The sequence below is a fragment of the Otolemur garnettii genome, unplaced genomic scaffold, assembly GCF_000181295.1.
Source record: "Otolemur garnettii isolate 467f Iridium unplaced genomic scaffold, OtoGar3 scaffold00265, whole genome shotgun sequence".
NCBI classification, from domain to species: domain Eukaryota; kingdom Metazoa; phylum Chordata; class Mammalia; order Primates; family Galagidae; genus Otolemur; species Otolemur garnettii.
Window position 1 is genome coordinate 1,095,742 of NW_003852660.1, and position 18,914 is coordinate 1,114,655.

An 18,914-nucleotide genomic window follows, 5' to 3' on the forward strand; every position below is an offset into this window, starting at 1 on the left:
GTAATCAGCAATGGATTAATATGTGGAGGGGTTCAGGGAATCTGCTTTTTTTTATAGACTTTTAGCCACCATTCGTATATTTAGTCCTACATATAACCTTACTTTCAAAGCATCTGGTGCCTCTATTTTCTGAGACTCTTGAAGTTCTGTTGCAAAAAGCAGCCTGTTTCTAATTTGTTTCTTGTCTCAACTTAAAATTTAACTTTCTTCCTCGTTAAGTCAGTTGCCACTCATCCATCTGGTTTCCAGCTTACAAAATTCTCTTAGTGTTGTGTCATTTACCAAACCCTTTGTCCTTGCAGGTATAAATCTTTTTAGTCATCTCCTGTCTGTTACTAAGAGTTCAATGAGGAATAAAATGCAATCGTTTCAATTAAAATATTCCACATTCTCATTATAAGGGGCACTCTAAAAGAAATATGTATTTACTGCCTAATGATTATACGTCCTTTGTTGCACATACTAGAAAACTACAAGTATTTTAAAACTGAATTACCACTCAAGAAGCAGAAGATTCACAATTACATAAGTCAAATAATTACAGAAACACAAGATGACGTTCAGTGTGAAACCATTTCTTCAGTATATGTGTTTGGAGCTCCTAATAAACTACTGAAATCATGTTTAACTGAACTGAGGAGGAACTAGTCAGAATTAAGGTAGAATTGTAGGAAAGCAGAGGAGCAGATAAAATTTTTCTAAATGTATATGATAAAAAGAAATATTTTATAAGTATTCCACTCATTGGTTTGCTGTGTGCCCCTCTTTTAAAGTTTTGTGCTCTAACAGAGTATCACTAAATGGATGGTTTGTTCTGTAGCCTAAGAGATATGAAATCAAGATGTCAAAGTTGGGTCTTTCCAAGATCATTTCCAGGCCTCTTTTGTGGCTTGTCAATAACGGTCTTTGTGTTCACATGGAATTATCCCTGTATACATGTCTGTCTCTAAATGCTTCCTTTTTACAAGAATTTGTAAAATTTGGATTACAGCTCACCCTAATAACCTCATTACAACTCAACTACCTCTATCTCCACATAAATTTGCATTCTGAGGTACTTTAGGTTACAATTTCAACATGTAAAATTTTTTAGGGACACAATTCAACTCATACCAGCCCTCTCCAAATGAAGGATGAAACAGTTGGTTCAAAATTTTTTACAATGAATAAGGAGTTTAAGTAAATTAGAATGAGGCTGAGATGAAGACTGCCATATTTAGGACTTTCAGTCCTAAATTAATGTAGCAAAACATTACATGCTCCAGAAAAGGACAAAGCATGGACTTGAAAGGCCTATGCACATTTAGCCTTCTTCCCAGTTCACACTTACAGAAGGCACCACGTGTTCTCATTTGTTCAAGTACCCCAGATATGGCTAGAAACGGACTCACTGGCTTCTAAAAATAGAAGGTAATAAGACTTATTCAACATAAAAATATAAAACAATTTATTTAAATAAGAAAATTAAAATATGCTTCTTTAAAAAATAGATTTATAGTTTAGTAATTTATGCTATTTACTTTAGCTAAAGTTTAATTAAACTTTAGATTTAAAAAAATACATTTAGAGATCACATGTAGTATAAATCAAAGGTTGCCAAACAGAGATATGTTTCAGAATCACCTGGGGATTTTTCTAAAATACACAGATTTTGAACAGAAAATTCACAAAAGCGTATCTTTTTTTAAATTCTCCAATTGATTCTAATGTTGGCTGCCTGATCCATCTGCCTTGTTTTAGACTGGAAAAAATTGAGGCCACTTTCACAAAATTAAATATCATAGGACATATTTAATAAAAAAATGGTATAGTTCTGCTTTTTTCATTTTGATCACCAGCAAATTAGACAATTTTTCAACACCTTTATTGACACAATCATTCTTATGTTATGGCAAAGATCACTAAGTATCATTTGTTTTACTTTAGTAAAAGTTTAAGGTGACCAATTTTGAATGTTGGCAGATTTTATAAAACCATATCAAAAAAATTTCTACAGTGGAAAGCCCAATTCACTACAGGAGATTTTAGAAACTTACAGATGATGTCCTATCCACTTCACAACGGCTGCTCAGAATAAAACAGGCTTCAGCATCATCCATTCTAAATACAGAGAGAAAAACAAAAATAAGCACACACTAAAATATCTGTATATGTATGAAAAAAACAGAATTCCAAGGCTTAGTCCATATTTTGCACAAAATGTACATGTAGACCATGGGTATCCTTAAACTTAAATGAAAGTTGAATTTCTAGTAGATCATGACTGCATTTGACTCTGAACAAAAAAAGTTACTGTTGGGTTGTCTATATAACAAGAATTCAGGACAGAGTAGAAAACAAACCAAACTTCATTCACTTTTTCTGATTATATATGTTTTAATATGTATGCTTCAAATAAATTAAGGGAATGGCAGTGGCCTTTATTTGATGATTAATAACATTTTAACTTTTTTTTTTTTTTTTGGCCAGGGCTGGATTTGAAACTCCCACCAGCAGATGGGGCCAGCACTTTACTTCTTTGAGCCACAGGCACCACCCAATAACATTTCAACTTTAACATCTCAATTAAACTAAGAAATGGAAAAGAGGTGCTTGGTATTTATAAGTTAAACTCTACTGTACGTTTATATTTCTGGGAGGTGATTCATCATCTTTTTCTAAACCTTTTCCCTTCATGCTCAGGTTCAACAATTTTTAAATTTAGTGATAAAGAAACAGTACATTTTAGTGTTTGATACATAATGTTCTAAAAGTGTAAGAATGTTTATTCTCACAACAAGGAATGATTTATCTCTGTGGTTCACTATTATAAAACACGTCTTGTCCAAAAAAAATATTTTCTATGGAGAAGAAAGATAAAAGTCTGTGAAATTAGACCAAACCAAACAGTTCTGGAAAAATGTTGTGCCATGGTTACTAAGAAAATATGAGTATCGAATAACATTCTCTAAACATCATTTTCAACAGAGCAATTCAAAACACATGCAACTGACCTTTGGAACTTGTTTGGAGAATCCTATTCCTTATCCCTTGCATGGGGAATTGCGTTGAAGAATGTATTAGTTAATATTAAATCCCATATCTTTTATGTGAAGTTAGGATTAGAAATGAACATAAAAATGGACACTCTGTCAATTCTAACTTCATTCTTAACCCAGATTTTTACTACCAGTTGGCTACCTCTCCATGCCCTTCCTTTTTTATTCCAATGGAGGAATACTTCTTGCAAATGTGATTGCTTTTGCTAAGAAATCATTTTATTACTATTAACACAACTATAAATTAGTTTTGTTAATCCTAAATAGTATCTAGGTTAGATACTAATAGCTAATACTAATAACACAGATTAATTTCTTAGGTAGCAAAAAAGTTTCCATTATTACATGAATTCATATTGAATACAATATGGGCATTATCCATGCTTATTTTGTGAAGAACATAACTCGTATGTAGTAAATTAAGCATAACAAGATGATTGAGATTATATCAGTGTCTAAGTAACTATTCCTCTTGGTACAGTTAGCAAACAGGAAAGATCTAAAGCGAGGGTTTACTGGAAGGGCTAGGAAAAATCTGATGACATATAGAACTGTCTGTCATATATACAACAATGACAAATATAAAGTATATTACTCCACCAAAAAATAACTTCATTTTAATTACATTATCACGCATTATATCCTGATACTTTCTATCTAGTGACTTTTTTGGGGGGATTCAGAAGTTAAAATATTGAAAAAGTACTCAGTTAAACCGATTTCATTATATATAAATGAAAAGTAATAGCAGGTTTCCTGACTAGACACCTAGTCATCATCTGCAGGATTGAGAAGCAAAAAGGAATCTGATATTCTGTTCCACAAAGTATTTTACTTTTCTTTTCTCTTTTGCATCCCCTCTTATACACACAGACATACACAGACACATACACAGACACACACAGAACATTCACACACACACACCCCTACTCAGACACACTTACTCAACAAAGAAAAGCAAACAGACAAGTAAAAAGCCCTTATTCTATACAATTCAGTGGAGGAAACCTTAAAATCTAAAAGAGCATGTAGGACAACTCAAGGATAAACATGAAGACATATTTGAAACTTCAAAAACAGCAGAAAATATCAAGTAAAACCACTTCTGGTAAGGCTTTCCTCAGGCTTTTGAAATTAAGGATGTTGTTTGGCACGCACCCTGATTCCCTGGTGTCCACACTCTGCCCAACCATGCTCTCACTCTGCTCATGTGGTATAACCCTGATGACCTGTGACAAATATTTAAGGCTTTGTCACCTTTAAGCCAAATTGGCTGCCACATGCACAAAAAGAAGAGGGCAGCACGGTAAGACCTGCCACCCTTCTGCTTCCTCTGTCCCCCAGGACTCTTCTGTTTCTGCCTCTAGGCAAAATAAGTGCTGTCAGGTCAGTACATAGTACAAACTCTTGAAAATTTAAACCTTGGCTCTCATTGCTTTGATGTCTCACGTAAAGTTTTTCCCAAGATTTTTATATCTGGAATAAAAAGTGTATCCAGGGATTAAGAGACTATTCTAATAGCATTCTATATACCCCCAATCCATCTCGGACAGCTTAAGATAATTATTTTTATTTATTTATTTTTTTAGAGACAGAATCTCACTTTATCACCCTCAGTAGAGTGTCGTGGCACATCACAGCTCACAGCAACCTCCAACTCCTGGGCTTAGGCAATTCTCTTGCCTCAGCCTCCTGAGTAGCTAGGACTACAGGCACCCGCCATAGTGCTTGGCTATTTTTTGTTGCAGTTTTGCCTGGGTGGGGTTTGAACCGGCCACTCTCACTATATGGGGCCAGCACCCTACCCACTGAGCCACAGACGCCACCCAGATAATTATACCATGCCACACACACTGTGTTCTGTGGACATGGTCTGTTAAACAACTTTGCCCTGAGACAAGGCTGGGAAAGAAAAGTGAACACACTGATTTTTATATAATATATTTAACCTTTCAGTTTGACCAACATTGTGACTAGAGTAAAATTCTGTATAGAAACACCTAAACACATCTTGCAACACTTGAAACTGCTAAAATTTGGTGGACAGAAAAGATAATAAAGCACTGAAAACTATATGCTGCAAGATGAAAAAGAGACGGGTAGACCTACTTTGCTCTCAGCAGGTCTTGATCTTTAAGGGCTGACCCTTGAAGGTAGATAACTCTTTGGGACCACATTGGAATCTGCAGCACCCTACGAACTTGCACATCCATTTCAGTAGGACACAAAATCACCACATAATAATCCTATTCAAAACAAAACAGGCAATGAAAGAGAAACACTAACATTTTATGTTATATACAACATAGGTAAATAAAATATCCAATAAAATTGTGAAATATAATAAAATTGAATTAAACTCTTGCTAATACATAGAAATTCACATGAAACACCTGGGCATATGTATATTAACTAACACTGCATTATTATAAACACAACTAAGACATAAAAAAGCTCAAAGATTAATAAATTCATCCTGCTTTATTTCATTCTTATTTCATCCTTATTACCATAAAAGGAAGGTTATCAGTACTTATACTTGACATACACTTCCAGATTGTAAAGTTTTTAGTTATAACTGCAGGCTGATGATCCTAAAATATACATTGAATATGAAGAAAAAGCATAGTATCAATTCATACTTCAAGATGTTCTAGAATCAAACCTATGATAGTGATTTATATCATTTGGTAATATTATGAACTGATAATTTTGAACAATTTCTGATCAACAGTTGACTGGGTAAAGAATCATAAAAACATTAGAAATGCTGAGAAATTAAATTAAATCAAAGAATTGACATCAAAATATTTCAAACTTTATACTCATTTGGAAAAAATACAAAAGTATTCACAGTGGTGAAATTGTTTGAAACAACGTCTATAAAAAGTATAATTGGAGAGTTTTAAACTGCTGGTGGGACTGCAAACTAATATAACCTGTTTGGAAGGAAGTATGGAGAACCCTCAAATACCCAAGCTACCTCCCATTTAATCCTGCAATCCCATTACTAGGCATCTACTCAGTAAGAAAAATATCCTTTTACCGTAAGGACACATGCTCTAGACTGTTTTTCACAGCTCAATTTACAATCACCAAAATGTGGAAGCAGCCTACATGCCCACCAACCCAGGAATGGATTAATAAGCTGTAGTATAAGTACACCATGGAATACTACCCAGCCATTAAAAAGATGGAGACTTTGCATCCTTTGTATTAACCTGGATGGAAGTGGAACACATTCTTCTCAATAAAGCATCAAAAAAATGGAGAAACATGAATCCTATGTACTCAATTTTGATATAAGGACAATTAATGACCTCGTACCCGGTGAGGGATGGGGGGTGGGGAGCGCAGAGAGAGAGGAAAGGAGGGAGGTGGGTGGGGTCTCCATGTGGGACACACCTTTTGGGGGCAAGACATAATTATAAGAGGGACTTTACCTAACAAATGCAATCAGTGCAACCTGGTATCTTGTATCCTCAATGAATCCCCAGCAAAAAAAAAAAAAAGTATAATTCTCTGGTGAACATTCACCACTCTATTACTCTAAAATATATGTAATGAGAATTTGGGTAGTTTTAAGAATTCTCTATATTGATGGCAGATAAAGTTAATTAATTACTATAGGATCAAAATTTTCCCCCAAATAGCTTTTCTTATAATGAGTAAACTGTAAATTATTCAATATAAATAACAAAAATCCTAGAAATAGAGTTCCTAAAAATGCAATTAATTTATATGAAAATTAAAGAATATGTTTTGTAATTTAAAGATCACTTATAAAGTAGTGTTTTAAAATACAAAAATATATTATTTTTAGAAGTCTCCAAATTACTCGTAAATCAATGTTTCTACGTTTTGTTAGGGAGGAATAATTAAATATGCTGAGCACTGTCTTGGTCTCTGGGATTATTCAACTCTCGACACACAAATGCACTGAGGAAATATGAGACCTTCAAATAGCAGTTTGCTTTTTGGACTGGACTGAGTGCATTAAGCAGAAAAAGTGATTACCTAAATTGACATTGGCCCAGGACCATGACAAATGGAAGAAATATTCAAGGATTTTATCTGCATAGACAGATGGAAAGATTTTTCTGAACTCATGTTCTCAATTCAGCTAGTTATTGTCCAATTTTTGGCCATTTATTGCTACTATAAATAGGACTTATTTACACTCCAGGAAACAAAAGAAAAAATGAAACTTCCAGATTTTTGCATTTCCATTAGCAATACTTGATAAGATTCTGCAGTATTCAAATGAGCAAACGATATGGAATGGTTTCTTCATTGTTTCATTATATTTTATCTTAAAATGCACTGTTTCATAAAAAATGTGATTTAATCTCTACCCAAGGAAGAAAAAGCAATCCTTTAATTCAAAGAAATTTTTGTCTCTATAGCATTAACATAATTCCATCTGTCTTTTAGTGTAGATCCAGAAGGAAACTTAAAGTACTGAGAATTTCTTCAGCAAAGAAATTTTTCTGTGTTCCTGGTTATATTTGTAGTTCTTCATTTACTCTTTCTAAATCAGAGCATATAAATAAAAATTCTCCATGAAACAGGCTGCACCCTCAGTTAATTGACTTTGACAATATGTTAGTAGGTATGATCCAGTGTAATATAAGCCAAACATACCTGCAGTCTTGGATGAGCATAGAATTCATTTAGAAAATCCATAAGTAAATCAATCTTCAGGGAGCTGACACACAGGACAACATGCTTTTCAGTCTGAGCTCTATGTCGACTATAGTTTCCACCTGACTTTTGTCTCTCCATCCACAAATAGGCCAACTGTTCAAACTGTAAGGTATTTTACACGTGATGAGAAACACTAGATATGAAAATTTAGTACATCTATTGTTTATTAGGTATACTCAATTTTTCAGATGGAACTCATTCACATTTGAAGTATCAATGTTCCCTTCCACAACAGACTTTTCGTGTGACTTTGGCAGAGGTTTCAAATCCCTCCCAGGAACTTGGAGTCTCAAAGGAAACATATTAACATGCTATTACTATTATGTCACAACAGGCCAGTAAGAGATTAGAGCCTCCACTTTACATCCATAGAATATGATGTGTCCTGCACTAAGTGAAAGAGAAAAGCCTCATCACTATTTCTTCACATTCTCTGCCAAGTTTTGCTCACATAGCACACAGTGAGAGAGATAGTAAGTAAGGCCACATTGTAGCTATAAAATAGACAATATCTGAGGATAGGGGATGATGTAAGAAAGGGATGTTAGGAAGGAAGGCATGCATGATAGGCTGGTAGAGAGAAGGCCCAAGGTATATTTAGAGACACTGTGGCTAAAGTTGCTTAATGGAACAGGCAACCTGTTTCTGACCTACCCACACATGGGCATCTAGGGCCCCTTATAGGAAAGGGTTGGAGATTCATTACATCTACTTATCTTTATTTCCATTCCATTTATATCTCACTCCCTTTGAAACTTTCCTGTTCCTTCCTTAAAATGTTACATAATATATACCATGTTCAGATTTTGTTTTAGTTGATTAACATAAGTAATCAATTTTTATTCATTGCAGTGTATGATTTTTAGGTTTATTTTCAAGAACCAAGAGAAATTAATCTTTCCCAAATGTATTTCTTTGATCTGTCATATATTAAAAACTGTACTACCAAGCCAGGCACAGTGGATTATGCCTGTAGTCCCACCTTTGGGAAGCCACAGTGGCAGGATTGCTTGAGGCCACCAGTTCAAGAACTCCTCTCTACAATAAAAAATAAAAAATTTCCCAGGCTTTGGGGGTATGCACCTATAGATCCAGCTACTTAAGAAATGGAGGCAGAACTGCTTGTGCCCAGGATTTCGAAGCTACAGTGAGCTGTTAGGGCCACTGCACCCCAGCCTGATAACAGAGTGAGGAGTGAGAAACTCTCTCTGAAAAAAAAAAAAAAAAGATAAACTATAACATCCTATAAAAATGTATTTAAATACCTTATATTGAAAGAAAGAATCTTGAGGAAATGAAATAAGATGTAAACTTATTCCTCCAGTTGTAACTGGAGGAAAATAAAAAAAAAAAACTTAACATTTCTAATAAAATATAAAAAAGCATTTCTACATAATTTACATAAATGATTACATATAATAGCATGTGCTAATATATTTTTGTCAGATAAATAAGCCAAACAGCTTTTCTCATTAAACATAGAGTGTTCAGTCTTATAAGTCTTTGCACATTTCTATAAAATTTAAGATAGTTGTGTTTACCTGTATGGGGAGAACCACCAGGGCAACACAAATCATAGCAACAACGAAAAGCTTGGAGGACCATGTTTCAGGAGTGACATCCCCAAAGCCCACAGTAGAAAATGTAACAATGCAGAAATAAAGAGAGTCAAAGAGATTCAGCTTCTTTCCTATTCGTTCCAGATGCTGGATCCCACAAATGCTAAAAATAAATAAATAAATAAATAAATAAATCTTTCTAATGGAACACATTATTTCTCATCATTATTCTTTTGCAAGCCAATTTTATAATTGATCCCCTTGTTTGGGGATCTTATATTTTACAATATTATTTTTTTTCCAGAACATATGGTTATTTTTTTTCTACAAAAACCAGATTTAATCTTTTTTTGATTAATAGCCAAAAACAGTTGCCAATATAACACAAAGTATATTTTAATAACATGTAAAATGTTATGAATAACATTGAATATAATATAACATAATACAATATAATATAAAAATAACATTGTATAATGAATAACATGTAAAATGAATAGACTGAATTTCATGGGTGATACAAAAGACATTGAATGTACATAAAGAAATCAAAGAGACCAGAAATCCCATCGACCCATGAATAGATCAATAAATTGTGGTATATGTACACCATGGAATACTATGCAGCCATAAAGAAAGATTCAGATTTTACCTCCTTCATGTTTACACAGATGGAGCTGGAAAATATTCTTAGCAAAGTATCTCAAGAATGGAAGAAAAAGTATCCAATGTACTCAACCCTATTATGAAATTAATTTTTAGCTATCATAGGAAAGCTATAACTCAATTTTAGCCCAGGAATATGGGGAGAGGGGAGAGGGAGGGCAGGGGAGGCGGGAGGATGAGTGGAGGGAGCGTGATTGCTGGGATCACAACTATGACTCATCCTATAAGGGTACATGTGAATCTTTCTAAATGTGGAATATAAATGTCTTAACACAACAACTTTGAGAATGACATGAAGGATATATTAACCAACTGGATGAAAGTATTTCAAATTGTATACAGAAACAACACACTGTACCCCATGGTAGTATTAATGTGCACAACTATGATTTAATAAAAAAAAAAGAAATGCAAATCAAAACTACTTTGAGATATCATCTAACACCAGTGAGATTAGCCCATATCACAAAGTCCAAAAATCACAGATGCTAGCATGGTTGTGGAGAAAGGGAAACATTTCTACACTGCTGGTGGGAATGCAAACTAATACTTTCCTTTTGGAAAGACGTCTGGAGAACACTTAGAGAACTAAAAATAGACCTCCCATTTGATCCTATAATTCCTCTACTAGGTATAAATCCAGAGGACCTCTCAGAAAGATAGTGAGAGAGAGAGAGAAGGAGAGAGAGGGAGAAACAATGTTATAGGCACCATACTTCCTGATTTCAAAACATTAAAAAGCTATGATAATCAAAGTTGTTTTCTACTGGCAGAAAGGCAGACAACTGAACCAATGAATCAGAATAAAAGTGACAAATTCTTGCATATATTGTCCAATAAAGTTATTTACACACCTATAAAAATAAAATAAAATAAAATAAATCCAGAGGACCAAAAATCATACTACAACAAAGATATTTGTACCAGAATGTTTATTGTAGCCCAATGCATAATTGCTAGGTCATGGAAGAAGCCCAAGTGCCCATCGACCCACGAATGGATCAAGAAATTGTGGTATATGTACACCATGGAATACTATGCAGCCATAAAGAAAGATGCAGACTTTACCTCCTTCATGTTTACATGGATGGAGCTAGAAAATATTCTTCATAGCAAAGTATCTCAAGAATGGGGAAAAAAGTATCCAATGTACTCAGCCCTACTATGAAACTAATTTATAGCTTTCATAGGAAAGCTATAACCCAATTATAGCCTAAGAATATGGGGAAAGGGGAGAGGGAGGGGAGGGGAGGATGGAAGGATAGATGGAGGGAGGGTAATTGATGAGATCACACCTATGGTTCATCTTATAAGGGTACATGAGAATCTTTCTAAATGTCAAATATAAATGTCTTAACACAATAACTAAGAAACTGACATGAAGGCTATGTTAACCAGCTTGAAGAAAATATTTCAAATTGTATATAAAAACACCACACTGTACCCCATGACAGCATTAATGTACACAGCTATAATTTATTAAAAAAAAATACCTATCTCATATGTGCTATTACAGCATCATAAAATGTTCTAAAACACCAATGACTCTCACAAGGAGTTCTTACATAGACCAGTCATCTGTACAAAGCTATTGATGTCATGAAGGGAGCAAAAGAAATTGTTAGAGAAGTCCTCCAATTAGAATTGTTAGAATAACATTAGAAATAGTGCTGCTACTAGCTTAAACAAACAAACAACAAAAGGCAAAGTGAGACTATGAACAATAAATACATTATGCAATATTAAAGGACGGTATAAGATCTGCAACATAAAAATCAGCTTGTGATTGGTATGGCTTTAATGTTTGCATCTTTTCCAAAATTCAAGCTGAAAGTTAGATCTGCAATGCAACATGACTAAGAGGTGAGCCTTAACTTGTGGTTAAGCCCTCATGAAAGGGGTTAGCAACCTTATAAAAATGCTGAAGAGAACTAGCCAGACTTCTTTTTGCCCTTCTGCCTCTTGCCATGTGAGTTCACAGCATCAGGGCACCATCTTGGAGGCAGAGAGAAGGCCCCGGACAGACACTGAGTTTGCAGCAACTCGATTTTGAACTTCCCAGCCTCTAGAAATGTGAGGGAAAAAATTCTGATGTTTATAAATTGCTCAGCCTCGGGCATTTTGTTAAAGCAGCACAAACTAATACAACAATTGGTAGGAAGTGAGATGTTGCTATAACAAATAACTAAAAATGTAAACGGAATAAAGGATACCTGGATAATGAATAGAGGCTGGAAGTGTTTGAGAGCGTGTGACAGAAAAAGTCTAGGTTGCCCAGGATGGAGTGTTAAAACCAATTCTGGAGAATGGTCAACAAAAAAAGAGAGCAGTAGGAAAAGACTTGGACATAAAGTAAACATGACGTTCATAGAAATACGGACAGTGGTGGTCATTCTGGTGAGCTTTTAAACAGAAATGAAGACTACCTCATTGGAAACTTAGAAGAAAGGCCATCCTTGTGACAACATGGTGAAATGTAGCTGAATTATGCTCAGTCTACAGTCCTAGTATTTCGTGGAACACAGAATTTAAGTGATGAACCAGATAATTTGCCAGAAGAAATGTCTAAGCTAAGTATTTAAGTTTCTGCATAGTGTCTCTTGACTGTTCATGGTAAATGCCATAAGAAAGAAATGCATTTAAGATGAAATTTATAATTGAGAGAGAAGCAGAACTTAAAAATTTGGAAAAGTCTCAGCCCAGATAGACTGCAAAAACTAAAAATTAGCAAAAATACCAATCATTTGATAAAGAGATTAGCATGGCTAAAAGGAAGTCAGATGCTATTAATTAAGACAATTGATGGGTGACCGGGAAGGCATTCAGAGCTCCTTCAGGTTGCAACTCTCATGGGCAGGCCCAGAATGCCAGGGTCTTGAGGGAATAATGGTTTCAATGTAGAGACCCAGGAATCCCTGGGACCTCAAGGCTCAGTACACAAGGCCAACTCAAGTCTGCATTCTGGTGCAACCCTCCTCGGCTACCCCAGGGGCTGTTAAAGCAGGCCCAGGTGTGACTCAAGGCTGCTGCCCCATAGGAAAGAGGTGGTAAACTTTGGTAGCATCCATCTGGTAATAACTCAACAGGTGTGCAGAATGCACAAGCTATGAAACCTGTCTACTTCCACCTAGATTTCAAAAGATACCTTGGAGACCCTCAGAACCCAATATAGAAGCTGTACAGGGTTGAGGACCCACAGAGAGTTTCATTAAGGTGTTCCAACATATTGTGTTAAAGCCACAGCGGAAAAACCATATTAAGGCAATGCCTAGTAGAGCCATAGAGGTGAGGCCACCCCTGAGGCCCCATAAACTCAGTGGTTCTCAACTTTCTGAATGCCACAATGTATTTTCATTGTTACAAAGGCATCGCAACCCACAGGTTGAGAACCACTGCCATAACCGTAGAGATACCAGTAGACAATGCCAGTATGAGAGATTTGGAGGCAGACTATGGGAATGCCAGGAAAGCACATGAGGATGGTGCTTCGCAGGACCTTGAAAGCCAACCCATCTCCAGTGTGTCCAGGGAAGTCAGGCCATGGAATCAAAGATTACTCTCAAATCTCAGGACTTAATGTTGTTTTCCTCACTGGATTTTGAACTTACTTGAGAAATACTACATATTTCTTGTCTTTTCCTCCCTCTTGGAATGAGAATATCTGTCTTATACCTGTGCTAACATTGTATTTTGGAAGCACATGACTTGTTCAAATTCATAGACTCACAGCTGGAAAATAATTTGCCTCAGGCTTCTCACCCACATCTGATTTAAATGATATTTAGATGAGATGTTGAACTTAGACCTTGAAGCTGATGCTGAGACAAGACTCTGAAATTCAAGTGAAAAGGACATGAATTTTGGTGGCCAGAGATGAAACGCTGTGGTTCCAATACTTGTGTCCCCTCCCAAATTTATACTGAAACTTAAAACCACAATGCAACATTAAGAGATGAGCCTTTAGGAAATGATTAATTCATGAGGGCTCTACAACCTTATAAGGATTAGCAACTTATGAAAGGGTAGAGAGAACTAATAGGCCCCTTTTGCTCTATTGCATTGTGAGAACACAGCAACAGGAGCTATCTTGGACACAGAGACAAGGTTCTCAACAGACACCAAATTGTGGCCCCTTGATCTTGGACATCCCAGTCTCTAGAACTGTGATAAATCTCTATTATTTTCAAATGACCCAGGCCCAGGTATTTTGTTACAGCAGCACAAACAGACTAATATAATAATGGAATGCTATTCAAAAAACAAAGTTAAGTAAAGGAACAAAATACTGACACACATTACAACATGGGCAAACTACAAAAGCATGCTGAGTGAGAGAAGTCTGATGCCAAAGACCATATACTGTGTGAGTCTGTTTATAGAAAATATTGAGGAAAGAGACAGAAAGCAGACTAGTGGTTCTAAGAGACTGATGGCAGGAATACAGTGATGGAAATGTTCTAAAACTGCATTGTGGTAACAATTATACAACTCTGAAAATACATTTAAAATGTATTTGAATTTACACTCAAAATTAGTAAATTTTATGGTGTGTAATTATACTTCTATAAAGCTGTCAAAAAAGCAGTGTACTCTTTTGGACCTTTACCCTGGCTTCTATGCACAAACACAGCTCAATTATGACAGCCACGAACAAATAAAGCAATATTTACCATTAAAATTTTAGAAATTCATTTTATAGAGTGTTAAGGTAAATTCCTTATTTTTCTAAGTTGTATTTCCTATACAGCAAACTGTCCTTAATCATTGTTGGCTGTTCTTAAAGTTAAAGACAGTGAATATATTAAGTAGATTGGCAGGCACTCAGGTAGATGGATCAAGGGAGAGACAAAGAGAAAGTTGGGTGTTACCATTCTGAAGCAAAAAACTGTTTTGTTGTTGTTGTTTGTTTCTTCCATTTTATTTACCTATTCATTTACTTTTATTCCAGTTCTCCAAAATGGTTCAGCTTCAAGAATTTTTGCAAGTTGTCAGGTCATAAGCACACTCAAACCAATGAGCTGATTATATTTGTGTATTTTCTCAGCTGCCTCTGTGCAGTATTGCCAAACTAACCATAAGAATATTCAGATGTAGACAAAAATATCCAAAGAGAATTTCATAATAGTAGATATTTTGGTGGCATAAAATTTGGCTGTGTTAGTTGAAATAAAATGTATTTGATAATGTAAACAATTTATATATGCCTTTTATACTTCACTAGAAAATACAATGAGCATAAAAGAAGATAATGAACACATTTTTAATGATTCAAATGTTGAGAGATCATTACATTTTGCTTGACTATACATTAAAAGCCAATGTTTGACAATAGTTATAATGTATTTTTCTAATTCAGATATATATTTTCTAGACTTGAACTGCCATAAAAGTCTCCTACTGTGTTTTCTGGGCTTTAGTCTGCCCTTCTTGCACTGTAACATACACCTAATGGCCATATTTATGTTTTTAAACACAGCTTAGGTACGTCAGTTTCAGGCTCAAAAAAAAAAAAAAAACCCACTGGATTCTCACTGCTTATAAGAATCCTCTTTAATTCTTGGTATAAACAATTATTGTAGTAGCACCAGTGAATTATGCTCCTATCCTTTTTGCAATATGATTTTGCTGTACATGAAAGTGTGAAGTCTGTGTCTGCATGTCATTGAATTTGATCTGCACTAATGACTGGCTTTGATCAACAAATATGGTGGGAGTTACACCATGTGGCTACAGATCCTGAGCCTTAATAGACCTTGCAGCTTTTTTTCTTGAACCCCTGAGATCACCACCCTGTGAAGAAGCAGATACAGTCTACCGTGGAGGATGAGAGGCCATGTGGAAATTTGCCCAGATGCCCCACTTGACATGCAACACCAACTGCCAGATATGAGACCCTCCAGTTTCTTTCAGTTCATTGGATTACTGGAAGTTGAAAGAGTAATCAAAGCTGAGACTGGCAGAAAAACTGCCTTTGTTATCAACCACTGACAGAATTGTAAAAATAACAAATTGTGCTGTTTTAAGCCACTAGGGTTGAGGGTACCTTGTGATTCAGCAATAGACATCTGATAACATATAGAATTATCGACTTCAGCATTTGGATCTAATTTTCCTTTTTCCTGAACTTTTGTTGCATTTATTTCCCCTTCACTTACTATTTGGACTCTTTACTTATCATAAGTATACATAAGTATACTCATATATACATATTAGTATAACCCTTGTTCCTATATGCTTACCTTTGACCAGTCTTTCTTTTATATGGAAAACCCTCTGTACCCATATCTATTATAATTCTTGGTTTTTAAAACCCTAGATCAAATGTGATCTCTCTCATAAAGCTTTGCTTGAACCTCAGTGTGTTCCCTCTGAATTCCTATAGCACCTGTATGTTCACATCTTAGATAGCTAAAGTTTTACACGAATATCTGCACTTAATCTTAACTAAAAGGCCAAGAAGTGATAAAAAATTTTCTACATTTGATGTTTAATATTATCATCCCTACTCATCTATTATCTGTCCCGAAGACAGTAATTATACATTATTTATATTTTTATTTCCTCCAACGCTTAGCACAAAGAACGGAGTAGCCGCCCAGTAACAAATAAAAAAACAACCTTAAATCATTCCCAAATAAGATATTCCAAACATATTTTTTAAAAAGTTTTAATGAATATATTTCAGCATTTTATTACTACATAACGAACTCCTTAAAATTCAGAGGCTTAAAGTAATAACAATTTATCTTTTCACATAATTTTTTTACTTGGGTGGAAAGCTTTTCTGGTGTTCTTGGGCTGACTCATGTAACTGCATTCAGCCAGAGATCTGAGTAAGGCAACAGGACTAAGCTAACTAAGCTGGCCTCACTCCCGTTCTTGATGGTCAGTGTTTATTATTGGCTGGAGTACCTTAGTGCTTCTTCATGTGACCTCTTACCTTCCACCAGGATCAATTGGCTTTCCTCCCACTTAGGCCAAAGGACAAAGATGGAAGTTTGCAAGTTCTCTAAAGATCTACCTTTTATCAGCTTTATTCCATTAGCCAAAGCAAGTCACAAGGTCAGCCTAGATTGACTGTGTGTGGAAATACATTCCATCTCTTCATGAGATGAGATAAAAAATAAAGTCACTATATTTTTCAATCTATCAAACCACACAAATGACATTATCTATCATAAACTACAAAAATATTAATAAATGTCAAATAAATCATATTATACTCAAAGGTATTTAATTTCTTGGATACAGTTATAATTAAATACATACATACAGCCATAAAAATAATTTTTTAATCCTTATGTAAAATGGCATTTTACTTGACCTGAAAAACTTTTGTACATCTATCATATATACATTAACACTGCACCTAAGATTAAAGGACCTGTTATATCTTAATGCTCTCTAGATAAGTATAAAAATGAAGATACCCATACTGGCTGTTAATATGCTTGGTATTATTGCACAAAAACAAAAGTCAACATTCTAAAGAACTAATAGAAATGAATGCACTGAATTAATTTTAGAGTTTTTCTCCAATTTTGAATAGGCATGCCTGCTTGTTGGATCTTATTAAACGGGCCACTGCTTCTGTTCTTATATTACAATAACAACACATTTAAAGACCGTTAAGAATAGCTTCCAACTTAATAAACACTTTTTGTGATAAATAAATGAATTCAGTTCTTCCTTCCAAAAGAAAAAAAAAAGTCAGATAATAGTTATATAACAAGCCTAAGAACACAGGAATCTTTTTCAATTATGTCAAATCTTTTTCCCTGTACGTTCCTAACTCTCAATATACTTTTGTCACCTCAGAATAAAATTAAAAATCCCCTGGCTCTTCTCCACTCTAAGTACCATCCTTTAAACATGCTGAGTATGCACCCAACTTCTTTCTCAACTCCTCTTGGCCTTCCAATAGACATCTTAAAGCTTACACATCCAAACTGAATTCTAAACTTCTCTAAATCTCCTAAAGCTTCTTCTCTAAACCTCCTGATGTTTTTACCATAAGTTAATGGTAAATATGATTGTCTAGTTGCTTAGGCCAAAATCTTTAATTCATTCTTCCTTTTTCTCAAAATTCACACCCAAGCTCTTGGCAAACTACAGTTTCTAGCTTCATAATTAACCAGAACCCACAATCACTTCTCTGCATTTTTACTGCTACAATAATCTCTGGCACAATTGTATCTTCCTTACAGTAGACTAATAGTTCCACCCTCCCCTCAATAGCCTACTGTCAAGATATCATCCAGGTTTACCTATGAAAACATGGATGAGGCCCTGCTATTTCTTTACTCAAAACCCTGATATGGTTCCATACTTAAAATTAGACTAAAAGCTAATTTTCTTGCATTTGTCTACAGCACACTACCCACTTCAACCCCTCACTATCTTTTAGGCTCATGTTTTTACTATTCCCCTGTGGTTCTGCTATCTGACCAACATTCCAGACCCATTCCTCAATAAAGGTCAACATAGGGAATATTTTCTATGGCTGGGACCATATTGACCTGGATAGTATCATGGCTGGCTCTTCACATCCTTCACCACTTTACTCATACGCCACCTTATCCATGAGCCAACCATGACCATCATGTCTACTCCTAATTTTCTTTTTCCTGCCTAATTTAAAAAAAAATAGTCACTTAGAGTGTTTGTGGTTCTTTATTGCATTCTCTTATGATAGTGGAAGTCCGTTAGTGCAGAGAGTCATGTGCTTTCTTCATTTTAGGTTGGCACCTAAAATGCTACAACCACATAATACCATCCATAAATATTAGTTTAATGAATGAGAGCCTGAACCTAACATACACAAACCACCTTTACTGCTCATATTTAAATCATCAAGCCAGTTAGCCTGTCTAAATATAAAATAAAAATAATTCGGAAAGAAAAGTAAAAGCATGCACATTTTTTATCTTCCTTGTGCCTCCCC

At 35.1% G+C, this 18,914-nt stretch overlaps 1 protein-coding gene across 5 annotated transcripts in view; it reads right to left on the reverse strand.

Moving 5' to 3' along the window:
- KCNT2 (potassium sodium-activated channel subfamily T member 2) overlaps positions 1 to 18,914 on the reverse strand; it is a 271,111-nt gene that overhangs the window by 192,717 nt on the left and 59,480 nt on the right. For 4 of the 5 annotated variants that reach the window (XR_002771293.1, XR_002771292.1, XM_012813477.1 and 1 more), the window contains exons 8-11: positions 9,287 to 9,467; positions 7,683 to 7,847; positions 5,148 to 5,284; positions 2,037 to 2,100 (exon numbers count right to left, since the gene is read on the reverse strand). Coding sequence is in view for 3 of the 5 variants with exons in the window: in XM_012813477.1 (XP_012668931.1) it covers positions 2,037 to 2,100; positions 5,148 to 5,284; positions 7,683 to 7,847; positions 9,287 to 9,467 (547 nt within the window). In the remaining 2 variants the exon portion in view is untranslated. The remainder of the gene's footprint in view (positions 1 to 2,036; positions 2,101 to 5,147; positions 5,285 to 7,682; positions 7,848 to 9,286; positions 9,468 to 18,914) is intronic. The other variant, XM_023508709.1, reaches the window with a different exon arrangement.